This window comes from Nicotiana tomentosiformis, chromosome 11 (genome assembly GCF_000390325.3).
Source record: "Nicotiana tomentosiformis chromosome 11, ASM39032v3, whole genome shotgun sequence".
Taxonomy (NCBI): Eukaryota; Viridiplantae; Streptophyta; class Magnoliopsida; order Solanales; family Solanaceae; genus Nicotiana; species Nicotiana tomentosiformis.
Genome location: NC_090822.1, coordinates 10,690,531 through 10,703,635, shown reverse-complemented (window position 1 = coordinate 10,703,635; position 13,105 = coordinate 10,690,531). Strand labels below are relative to the sequence as shown.

Here is a 13,105-nt window from a genome sequence, read left to right as displayed (position 1 = left end):
GGCACAACTAGGCTTCATTCAGCTGGACCGGAAAGAAGAAGAAACAAGCAAAAGATCAGCCCAACAAGAAATCTCAATCAGCTAAACTCTCCCTCATCGGCGAAGTAAAGAAACGTTCTTCAGTTTATCTATCAAAACCCTAACAAGTAAGCATGGCCCGTGCGCAGACACGCACAAATCAAGAAATGGTCCAATTTTTTTTTTAAAACATTTTTCCATAGCTCCATTTTCGTGGATTTTGCTTTTTTATTCGGTTGAAATCTCTAACCCGAGGTCAGTTTCCATTTCTAACCTGAGATTATATTCAGTTTACGTTTCTTGTTTTAGAAATATTGATTAGAGTTTTCAGCAATTTCAGTTTCTGAAGTGCATTACAAATATTGTATGGAGCAATTTTTGTTCCTGGAAGATTTAGGTCAAATGGCATTATCCTAAAGGTTTTATCTTTTGGAAATTATATGCCAATTTACATGTCAAATACTTTCTGAAACTGGGTAAATTAGTGTTTTGAACATTTAATTTCATAGTTAATCTGAAGAATGTGTTCAATTTTGGAAGAACATTTGTGTTGTTTGGTGTTGGAAATTAAAGCATTGAAACTTTCTGTTTATAATTTCTCTTGCTTACGTTGCTCTAACTTTTTTTTAATAAAAAAATAGGAGAAAATAATTTCTCTTGCTTACTTAGTTTTAGGCAAATTGCATACAAATGGGAAAGAGGGAAATGGATATACATAAGCAAGTATGTATAAGGCTATGTACTCTTCATTTTGCCTTGAACACCTATGCCATGTGTGTATAATATGGTTGTGCATCATATATGTATAAATGGTTTAAGTATATGTTATTTGATTCTTTAAAATATACAGTAGAACTCTACTAGAACTTTGGTAATCCACCTCCGATCTACACCCGCTAAAGAATTGCCGTCTCTTGCACTATTTTGAGGCAAAATGGCTGTTACTGAATGTTCAATCAGTGGACAAGAACTTGACTGGAACTTTGGTAATCCACCTCCGATCTACACCTGCTAAAGAATTGCCGTCTCTTGCACTATTTCAGGCAAAATGGCTGTTACTGAATGTTCAACCAGTGGACAAGAACTTGACTGGAACTTTGGTAGCTAAATGGAAAAAAGGCTTCCTAAGAAGCCAGCTTGGGCTTGTTGAGTTTGCCTACCAAATGGGTTGCGAGTCAGGAAAAGCGGTCATGGGGACTCAGGTCGGGGGTGCAACATAACTAATAGAGACAGAGTCATTCCATTTACGGCGAGACAAAATGCACGGTCACAGGTGATGCCAGTTAATTAGATTTGTCATGGTTCAGAAAATAGGGAGAAGAACCATGAACACCAGGGTTAAAGGAGTCTGAACTAAATAGATCTATATTGAGAGAATGCTGATTTCCTAATCTTCCCCTGTCACTGGTTTATGGGAGTTTCCTAATAGGAGCATAAGAGTATTTGGAACACTAAACAAGGAGTTATTTAAGCTATCAACCAAAGCAGCTGTAAGCAGAGTTATGCAAAACGTTTATTAACTTAATCTCAGCCTGGAGGTTCATGTTTGAGATTCTTTAAAATTTTTACCAGAAACTAAAGTCCCGACAGTTTGGTAAACGTGCTAGTTCAAAACTCAAGAAAGATAAGTTTTTTAGAGCCCACCATAAAAATCATACCAACCATTAAAAGAGGTTCTTGAGTTTATGGCAGAAGAAGTCGAGCCCAATAAGATGTATATCTTCTCAATTTTTTTGGAGTAACACAGCTTTATTAAATTACGTAGGTGCCATGATTGACTTTCTTATCTCATTACACATTTCGTAATTGTAGCCCTCTTGTAATTACTTACCGGCACGCTCTTGTTGCTGAGATCTATGTACTTACTCTTTTAAAAATCAAAATGAATTTGAGACCAATACATGCGTCCATCTATAGCAATGGATTTGTGGAAACTACTAGCAATTCTAGAGTTTGAAGCTTTTGTTAGATTTTTATTTTGCCTCAATAGTATGTGCGCGCGCATGTGTTTAAACTACTTCTCAAAGTCATAAACCAACTCCGCACTGGAGAATTACTCGTGGATTTGTGAAAATGATCTTTGTTAATCAGTGAAATAAATCTCTCTCTGTGGCAATGTTTTAATGTCCTTGCTGAATCAATTAATTTAAGAAGACTGGGATTGGCATCTAACTTGTAAAATGTGGAATTTCCTTGATAGGCCATCACATGTTAGACTCTACTGCATAATCTTTCATGCATCCACTTTCATCATACTTCAATTCGAATCGAAGCTTTCTTCTGTTTATCTAGCTAGTTGTCCCATCCCAACCAAAAACCCCAACCAGCTAGTTGTCCATCATTGGCTACCTAAACAAGCTTTCTTCTGTTTATCTAGCTAGTTGCCCCATCCCAACCAAAGTGTATTATGAAGATTGTATTTGATGCCAGTTTCCATTGTTTTGGATTTTGTTTTGTGTATGTTAAAAGCCTCTTGCTTTACAAAGAGTGATTAGACTGTTGTGAAATTTTAGTTCTAAAGTGCATTATGGAAATTGTATTTGAGTTTTTCTTTTTCTTTTGGCGAGCAATTTTGTTGCACGGAAGATTTAGGTCCAAATGGCAAAGGTTTTCTCTTTTCTAAACTATGTCATGTCAAATACTTCCTGACATTTGCTGATCAATCTCTATTTTTCTGAGTAAATTCCATTTAGTAGAAGATGGGAATGCCTCTTTTGTGCAATTGACATTTTTGTAAGGAGATGTATGTATGTATATGGTTGTAGTTAATTGAGTTTCAAAATGTAGCATTTAGGAATTTGTAAGCATTTGCAGATTTTGGCTATTGTCAAGAAATCAAAATTGCTTTCATGTTGCTTGTTGGTTCCTTGTTTGGTCTTTATCTTCTGCAGATTCATTTTTGCACAGTAAGAATTGGCAGAAAGGTTTTTCTATAATCAGAACAGTACAGAAAATTACATATTATATGGTCCCGCAGTGTATATTCTTCGGGTACTCAGGTTTCCCTGATGTGCTCTTACAATGCACAGGGAAAATTTTCACTCTTAACATTATCAACGACCAAGGGAACATATGGTTCCTTTGCTCCAAAGAAAGTTTACGCAAGTTTTTATACCTTGAACATTTGACGGCTGGATAAGTGTTAAAGTAAATCACTGGTAAGTGACCCGTCACTATTTCTATGGATACATTGACAAGTCTATATATTTACTGATTGCTCAAAATAATTCTATCATTAATAGGATACAATATGTTCAAAGCATGTGCTCCAACCACCCATCATTTGTCATGTTGAATGCATGTATATTTTGGTTGGAAAAAAGTAGTTCAGAGCTCCATTTTCTTGTATTTTGGTTTTTACTCATTCTGTTCAGGTTAAAATCTCCAATATGAGGTTAGTCTCGCTGTGTGTGGTCTTTCTGAGAATGACCTTTTTTTATGTATATGTTAATGACTTTTGGTTTTAAGAATATTGACTACAGTGTTCTGAAATTTTAGTTTCTAAAGTTGCTTTTGAAGATTGTAATGAGCTTCCTTTGGTCCGACAATTGAGCATTTTTAGAAATATTTGCTCTGCCTTAGCACCTCGGCCGCACGCACTTATTTTTCAGTGCAGTATTTTTGAGACCAAGGATAATGAGGGTAAAACACATACTTTTGTCCATCAACAAGATCAAAAGTATGTGTTTCTCCCTTAGTATCCTTGGCCTCAAAAAAGTGCACTAGGAAATAAATGGGTGCGGCCGAGGTGCAAAGGCAGAATGGCAGATATCTGACATAGAAGCCATGATAGACTTTTTGAGTTCTTTACACTTGCAACAGTGAAGATCTTTTTTGTAAATACTTGTACAACACTTTCTTGTTGCTGGATACTCAATTCTTAACAATAATAGTAATAAAAAGCTTTCTTGGTGGAGGCTTAAATTGGAGTTTGATTTGGAAAGGAAGTATCCTTATATTATACTTTAACAAAATAAATTCTTCCACCAAAAAGGTTGGATTTAGTAAACCAACAGGAATATAGTTTCTTGTGGTTTTATTCTTTGCTTTGATAACTATCAAAATTTAGAGGAAGACTTTTGGAAACTTAAATCTCGCATCAACTGGCTCAATGACGGCGATGCCAATACAAAATTTTTCCACTTGACGACTATTCAAAGACGTAGGAGGAATAGGATCTCAGCTCTTAAAGACACTTGTGGTAATTGGTGCTTTAACCCTACGGATATTCATAATTTTATATTCAGGTACTACCAAAACTTATTCACCTCTGAACAAACTCATTCACAATACTTACACAACGATACTAATTCCCATCTCTTAAGCACTAACGATTTTTATTCCTTGGGCGCACCATTAAAGAATAGTGAAATTACTCAAGCTCTATACTTCTTCAAGCCGCTTAAGGCACCTAGCCCCGATGGACTACATTCTTATTTTTACCAAAAATATTGGGGGCAAGTCGGCACTTCTGTCAATACCTTCTGCCACCAAGTATTTTCAAACAATATCATTCCTCCGGAAATCAATCGTACCTATTTATGCCTCATTCCTAAAGTCAAAAATGCCCAAACTATCCAACAATGCAGACCAATTAGCCTATGCACTACAATATACAAGCTAATCACTAAAATTATTGCCAACACGCTCAAACCCATTATATCAAAAATTATTGGGCCAACGCAAACTAGCTTCCAACAAGGTAAGCGGGCCTCAGACAATGCTATAATAGTACAAGATACTCTCGCTCACTTCCAAAGAATGAAAGGCAAAAGTAGCAACATGATCCTTAAATTGGACCTAGAAAAGACTTTTGACCGCCTCGAATGGTCTTTTGTCAGGAAAACATTATTGTATTTTAACTTTCCGCCTAAGCTCATCACCCTCATAATGTCTTGTATTACTACAACCTCTACTTCCATTTTAATCAATGGAACACACACAAAAATATTTTATCCGTCAAGAGGCATTCGACATTCGACAGGGCGATCCGCTATCACCTTATCTATTCATAATGTGTATGGAATTATTCTCCCGTAGCATTTCACTATTTGTGGACTACCTAAATTGACAACCAATTCGCCTATCAAAAACGGAGCCTCAATGATCCCATCTTCTCTTCGCAGATGACATTATCCTATTTTCTAAAGTAAATACCAAAAGCTGTCACGCAATCATTGACATTCTTAACCACTTTACACAGCACACACTCAGGTCAAAAGATTAACTTTCAAAAGTTTAAGATTTTCTTTTCGAAAAATTGTTCACAGGGAAATAAAATTTTTATTCTCACCTCCTTTCAAATGACGGAAGGGGCTTCTTTCGGCAAATACCTAGGTTTCCCAGTCTTCTTAGAAAGACCCAAAAAATCAGATTTTCAGTTCTTATTAGATAATTTTAAGAATCGACTTGCGTGGATGGAAAACCAACCTTCTCACTGTGGCGGGTCGCACTACCCTTATTAAATCTACCTTAAACACTCTCCCAAACCATACAATGCAATATATCTCAATTCCCCAATCTATCATTAACAAAATGGAGCAATACCAACGCAATTTCCTCTGGGGTACCACTCAAACAAGGAAGAAATTAAACCTTCTAAATTGGAAATTAGTTACCCAACCAAAAGAAAACGGGGGTCTTGGTGTACAACAACTACGACATAAAAATAATGCTCTACTAGCTAGTCTGGCCGGGCGACTCTTTCAATCACCAACCCATCTGTGGGCTACTCTATTACTTCACAAATACCTACATACCACTACAGTCACTAATCACTCCCACACTTGGCGTAATATTACTAAAGGGTGGGCTCACTGTCAACTTGGTATTCAATGAATAATTGGGAACGACCAACACATCAACCTTTGGAACGACCCGTGGGTTGGGGCAGGCACTACCCTAGGATCTCTCGTACAAGGACCACTACCTTACAACCACCAAGCACTAAAAGTCTCCACAATTTTAACACCAGTGGGTTGGGATTGGTCAAATCTTACCTTCCATCTGCCTCAGGTCATTCTACACAAGATTCCCACTCCTTACCTTTCCATATACTCACACACATCTGACAGCACATGTTGGGCAATACATCCTTCTGGCAAATTTACAGTAAATTTCATGTACCACGCCCTCTCTGTTTCCAATCCACCCACACAGGCCCCAAGCACCAATTTGAAGTGGATTTGGAAGCTACCCATTCCCCCCAAAAGTTAAAACCTTCCTCTGGCTACTACACCATAATAGACTTCCCACGAATCAGTACCTTCATGCTATTGGATTACTCCCCAACAACATTTGCAACTACTGCCAAACTTATCAGGAAACTACTACACACATCTTTTTACATTGCACAAATGCACTACACTACTGGCGCTCAGTAGGGCTTCAACCACACATATCATATCTTCAACATTGGGTAACTCCACAAGAGTGGCTTTACCCACTCATACATTCTAAGCACATTCACCTGCCCTACAAAATTAACCACCGCACCTACCTTCCATTAAGTTTATGGAATATTGGATCACTCGCAACTGCAACCTATTTGAGCACAAAAATGTAAAATCTTCTCCAGCACTTACATTACGTCAAGCTATAACAGCCTTTCATTGTAAACAACCCACTAGACTTCGCAATGCACTACGATGGCTTCCACCAAAACCTAACTACTTTAAACTAAATACAGATGGTGCTTATTCATCAACTAAGAAGTACACAGGTATAGGTGGGGTAATCCGTAATGATAGAGGCGACTGGATTATGGGCTTTGCAGGCTCACTTACCACATCCAACAGCTGAAATGCATGCTTTACTTCAAGGCCTTAAACTAGCAGTACAAAAACAACTAATACCACTGGAGGTGGAACTGGATGCTAAAGAGGTAATCAACCTATTAACAAAAGATAATCCACTGCACACTAATTTACTCTGTGATTGCAGGCACCTTCTACTGCTGCTACATGATCCAATGGTGTCCCATGCGTACAGAGAACAAAATAGAGTTGCAGATAGCTTAGCGAAATATGGCAGTCAGATGGACAGTAACGCTGCCACATCAGTTTTTGAAGCTCCACTAGTTTTTGTTTCACGCCTTTTACTTGAAGAAAAATTAGAACTACCTACTGTCGAAGTAGTCCCGTCAACAGCTGAAAATATCACCATCACAAGGGAGACGCACCCAATTTTTGTCCATCAATCGGCAGCTGGCTTGGCGGAAGTAAACTCATTTTTGTCAACTGGTCTTGAAGAACCAGCCCAGAGCAGCACCTGGTATTGTAACACTAATCACATTAGAGTTAGCAATTCTAGCTTAGCTGCTATATCTACTACTACTTATGTTTGTAATATGGTGCCCAGGCATCACAATTTCTGTACGCTTACACTTAATTAATGTAACTTATCTTTCCAACCAAAAGAAAAAAAAAAAAACTCAGTGTTGAATATTTGTATATGGAGCAAATTGCTTGAAGATGCAGCAAGAGTCTAATTGGCTTATATTCCAGAATTAGTTTTCTCATTTAATTAGCTGATTTGAACCTCATGATGGTTCATTGTTTAATCCTTGTTAAATAAACCTCCACCCACGACCGTTAGGTTCTGGGTTCGAGTCACGTTGGAGGGGAAGTGTGGAAACACTATAGATCCTCCTAATTTAGGAGGGGTTTAAAAAAATAAATCTTCATCTTGATCCATTTACACCAAGGTGATTGTATCTGTAAGAAGTGTTTTACATCCCAGCCATACCAAAAAGGGTATCTCCATGCACAAAGTATTTTGCGTTCTACCAGTGGGCTAGCCACATAAATCGAACTTCGAAGGGTGGTCAACCGAACACCCTTCATCAAAAAATTATACTGTGTATATAGAAACCTATATTGTATATATAAGTCAAATATTATTTTTTATGTGTATATTAAATTTTGAACACCCTTCGTAAAATTTTTTGGCTTCGTCGCTGCGTTCCACGCAAGGCTCGGGAAAGAGCCGCACCCCAAGAGGTCATGTGATGTAGACAACTTACCCTAATGCAAGCATTAGTGACTTACTTTACCATTGCTCCGATACTCCCTCTACATCCAGCCATACCCCAGAAAAAGAAGAAAAAAGAAACCTTAATGCAATCCATAAGAGATTCATGCAAGAGAAAAATTGAGTTCACACAAAACAAAGCAACGATCACCAACTTTCATGAGAAGAATGATCCAGTGGAACTTCTTTAGAAGTTAAAATAGGAAAAAAGGACAGCTAAATGACAAGAAGATGATAATATTATTCTTGCATCAAACCAATATTGGAAGTTTCTTCAATCTAGCCAGCTGAACAACAGTTGAATTTGACAGAAATAGAAATTTGATCTTCTTGATTAGATGATCAAATGAGAGACTCAATTCTTTGAGTTGGTAATTAAATAAGTCTTGGCAGATTTAATGACAGTCTGCAGTGGCTCAACCATGGTAAATGCATGATTTGCAAGCTTCACATCTTCCACTTCATAACTCACTGTAAATTTTGTAATACATGAATTTTCATCTTTCTCAATCACCTCAAACCGAATTCCATAAAAGATATACCCAAGATCAACATATCCACCTTCAATCACCTCAGACTGCTTGTATCTTTTCTCATTATCCACTATATTGAGTCTCTCCTTGAAATAAGGTATTCCTGGTGTACCTATTTTAAGAAAATAAAATAAAATAAACATGATCAATATTATAAATACATTTAATTAGATGCCCCTTTATGATGTTGATCAACAACATCAACAACAGAGACCCGTGAAGTCCACGAGTGAGGTCTGGGGAGAGTAGTATATACGTAGACTTACCCCTACCATGTGAGCAGAAACGGATACTAGGATTTAGATTCCATGGAGTTCAACTTTTAAGATTTTTAGCATTAAACCCACTGTAGTTTTGAAGGTATGAGTTCAGACCTACTATTTGTTGTAATTTTAATGAATTTTTACATATAAATTTATGCTCCGCATCGAAAGTACTGAGTTCAGATGAACCCGACAACCATCCGCCCCTGCCTGTGAGGGTAGAGAAGATGTTTCCGGTAAACCCCGACTCAAAAAAGATGGATTTGTGATGTTGATCACCAAATGAATAAAGTATTTTGTTCTAATACTATAGGTAAACACGGGAGATTTACCTTGAGGAAAGGTGATTTTGAGGACAGTTCCAGTACTACCATCACCTTCAATTACTTCAACTTTGTCAAGAAGAGTAGGCAACTCTTGCACAATAAACCTAGATAGATGTAACGTGCCATAGAGTTCCCATGCTACATTTGCAGGTACATTCACCTCTATTTCGTCCGAAATCGTCCCCTTCATCCTCCTAACGGCGGTAATAATGGCGGAGCACGGAGGCGATGATGGCGCAGAATTTCTTAGTAAGAAAATAGTTCGTAAAAGGATGTTATATATGAACTTCTTGTTATGTTAGTTTTAGTTCTTATAATGGTATTTATAGTGGAACATTTAGGTACAGATAGCTAGTACTTATTTGTCATGAGGACTTTTGAAGTCTAAGTGAAATTTACATAGAAATCTGTCAATGGCTGCATTTGTCCGAGTTTGAATTTGAGCACAAAACGTTGAGAGGAAAGGTCAATAAATTGCAAGAGGGTCCAATAATCCCATCTTGGCTGTGACGCATAGTAAAGGTAAATTGCAAATATTCCGTCTTGGCTGCTAGAATATAAGAACAAAAATGGGCAAGAATTTACGCTTGGTGTCGTCCAAATTTTATTTTGGGAAATGACACTGAATAGTCACTCTTAAAATAATAACCGAAATATATATATACCTTCTGTATATTATATACAAAAATTATACAAATTTTATATACTTTTTTGGCTATCGAATGTAAATAGTTTCTGACACGGTCTAAAAATGATAATACCCCTTTTATTTTCGCATATATGGCTAGTCCTTCCGTCCCAAATTATGTGTTACATTTCATTTCTTGAGATTCAAACTATTTGAACATTGATCAATATTTTAAAATATATTTTTTCATCATATTGACATGAGAAGAATTGTAATTTATAGTATTTTTCTTATGATTTTTTTAATATCTAAATTTTAATTAAAAAATTTGAGTTGATCTAATTTAATTTAACTTAAAAAATTAGTCAAATTGACTCATAAAATTAAAAGTGACTTAATTTGGAATAGAGGTAGTATTTGTCAATTATATTTTAAATGGTGGCTAAATATTAACAGTCAAAAAACTTGTGAGTCAGGCTATTTTTTACACTAGAATTAGATCACGGGCTTCCAATGCTGTGGTTGATGGGTGAAGTGAGACTTCTCTTAGTCAACAATGGGGTGGAAAACAAGCGGGTCGGGTTAGATATGGATGGGTCGAAGGTGAATAATGTAAAAACGGATAAATTATTCAATCCGACCAATATTTAATATGGATAGAAAATAGATTAATTAACCGACGAATAATATGGATATTCATATTATTCATGGCTTCTTGAATGATCATTTTTTGGAGAATTCTTAGTTTTTCAAACTTGAAAAATTTCCAATTTGAGTCTTTAATGTAAAAGTTAAACTCATTGGTTATCCATTTTTTAAGTGGATAATATGGATTTTATCCATATTTGACCTATTTTTAAAAAGTTCATTATCCAACCAATTTTTTAGTGAATAATATAGATGAATAACTATTTTTTTTTGTGTCCGTTTTGTCATCACTAGTCAACAATAGTTTATGAAAGGATATGAACTTGTTAAACATTATTTTTAGTTTTTTTAAATCATGATTTAATTGTTGATTATTCATGATTTCAAAGTGAGCCAGCGCCTTTTGTGTTGGTAGGTCAAAAAATCTACGAAAAGTCATGTCAAAATGACAGAAAGAGTAACGTGGAAAGGAAAATTGCACTTTAAAAAATTCGAGCAATTTACATTTTCCCCCTTTACTAAATAAGTGATTCATTTCTAATTAGCTTATGGTTTATAATTGTCCGAGCAAAAATCCTTTACATGCATATGCACCTTGTGCCATACATAACTATAGGGCTTTTCTATTTATTGTTTTGTTATTAAATGTAATATAGGGACCGCATTTAAAAAAAAAAAAAGAATGAATATAACGGGTCGCATGAAAGGATTAACTTAAATGCATGCGAGATTTGTTTTTTCAAAATCGAAAAAATTGCTTAATTTTCCTTTGACACAAGATGAAATTTAATGGTGTTTACCCGTAAAACGGTACAGTTAAATTTATACGTGGTTTCTAGGTAAGTGAATTAATTCGATCTTGAAACAACAAGGTAATTGAAGAAATATATAATACTTAGCCTTGATAGGAAGACGAAATGACAGAAATAAAGACTTTAGTTGTGAAACCTCCGGGCGCAATAGTAATAAGAACAAGAACATAAAATAAGAAGGTAAAAGTGATTAGAGCTTTGAGTAGATTGTAGTATTAGTTTGCCAGAAAATTCTTGTCCTTACAATGATAACCGCGTGAGCTCACTATTTATAGCTACGTCTAGGAAAGGAGGTGCTAGGATCGTGCCCTTCTTTAATGTCAATTATGAGGTCCATTGATGAAGATGTAACAGTGAGCATAAATGCCAAATTTTTTGTAACGAGCAATGTACTTAATGCTATAGAATATTCTCCATTAAATGCTACCGGGCTATCACGACCCAATTTTCCCTTTCGTGCGACGTCGTGACGGCACCTAGTCTCTACAACTAGGTAAGCCTAATATTTTTGCGGAATAATGAAATAAAAATATAAATTTAACCAACTATTCAAAAATACACAACAATCCCAAAATCGGAACATCGTGAATCACAAATTACAGGAGGAAAAGTCTAGTATCTCTATACATCAGAATCTATCAAAAAAAAATACAGAAAATAATGGACATGAGGAAGAGTAGAAATGGGACTCCGAGGTCTGTGGACGCGGCAGATATACCTTGAACTCTCCAAAGTTGTCCCGCCTCACTGATAGTGCGGCTGATAAGGAGCACATGGATCTGCACACGAAAAACATGTGCAGAAGAGTAGCATGAGTACACCACAATCAGTACCCAGTAAGTGCCAAGCCTAACCTCAGTAGAGTAGTGACGAGGTCAGGTCCGGGCCCTACTGGAATATGACAATAAAGTAAGGCAAGAATAAAATAGCGCAGTAAAATAAAGACTGAAATTTAACAAGAAAGAATTCATAGAAGGTAACAACTCAATACACAGAAATACAACAAGGGATCTCCCGAGATACCGTCTCGTAGTCCCAAACGTAAATGTGCAGGGGGATCTCCCGGAATACCGTTCTGTAGTCCCAAAGTAAATATGCAAGACATGGGGGATCTCCCGAAATACCGATCCGTAGTTTCAAAGTAAATATGCAGTACATGAGGATCTTCCGGAATACCGTTCCATAGTCCCAAAGTAAATATGCAGTACATGGGGATCTCCCGAAATATCGTTACGTAGTCCCAAAGTAAATATGCAGCGCAAATAATAGAAATACAACTACATCATGAAATCTTACGATTTAGACTAAGTACCAGTCAAGGAAGAAGCAGAAAATTCACTAAGCATGTTGCACAGAGTTCACATAAGCAGTTAAGACACGTAGATATACTGTATTAGACTAACCAGGATAGCTACACATATTGGAATAACTCAATTAAGAATGAAAATAGATTAATACTAATTAAAATGGTATAACTCAAAATAAAAGAAAAATAAGTTGCTGCTCAGTAAGAAAATCGAGTTTTTTCACAACTAGCCCGTGTACGTACTCGTCACCTCACGTACACGGCGCTCACATATCACAATAGTTCCAAATCTTAGGAGGATTTCCCTTGCACAAAGTTAGGTAAGCCACTTACCTCGAACCAAGCTCAATCAATCGGTCACAATGCCTTTTCCACGAATATCTGGTTCCGAATAGCCCAAATCTAGCCAAAAGCAATTACATATCATAAATACAACCATAATGGACTCATCTAATTAATAAAATCAATACTTTAACAAAATTTCAAAATTCATCCTAAAAAGTCGACCCCGGCCCACATCTCGAAATCGGGTAAAAATCA

The 13,105-nt window shown here is 36.4% G+C and overlaps 1 protein-coding gene and 1 long non-coding RNA gene across 2 annotated transcripts; one reads left to right on the top strand and one right to left on the bottom strand.

Moving 5' to 3' along the window:
- Positions 1–3,826, top strand: LOC108948925 (uncharacterized). The gene is made up of 2 exons (XR_011412064.1): positions 1–3,176; positions 3,261–3,826. It is a non-coding gene; the product is annotated as an uncharacterized lncRNA (long non-coding RNA).
- A 4,348-nt stretch (positions 3,827–8,174) lies between these two features.
- On the bottom strand, positions 8,175–9,483 carry LOC104118588 (norbelladine synthase-like). Its single transcript, XM_009629860.4, has 2 exons — positions 9,178–9,483; positions 8,175–8,694 (listed from the first exon to the last, which is right to left on the bottom strand). Exons 1-2 carry the CDS (start codon positions 9,359–9,361, stop codon positions 8,405–8,407), a joined length of 474 nt encoding a protein of 157 aa, XP_009628155.1. The 5' UTR covers positions 9,362–9,483; the 3' UTR covers positions 8,175–8,404.
- Positions 9,484–13,105: the final 3,622 nt, after the last annotated feature.

What these genes read in the sequence shown, in the direction of transcription:
- LOC104118588 (XM_009629860.4), bottom strand. Translation starts at nt 9,361, where the DNA reads ATGAAGGGGACGATTTCGGACGAAATAGAGGTGAATGTACCTGCAAAT. An exon ending in CAAAATCACCTTTCCTCAAG is followed by an intron (nt 8,695 to 9,177) that starts GTAAATCTCCCG and finishes TTCTTAAAATAG; the next exon opens with GTACACCAGGAATACCTTAT.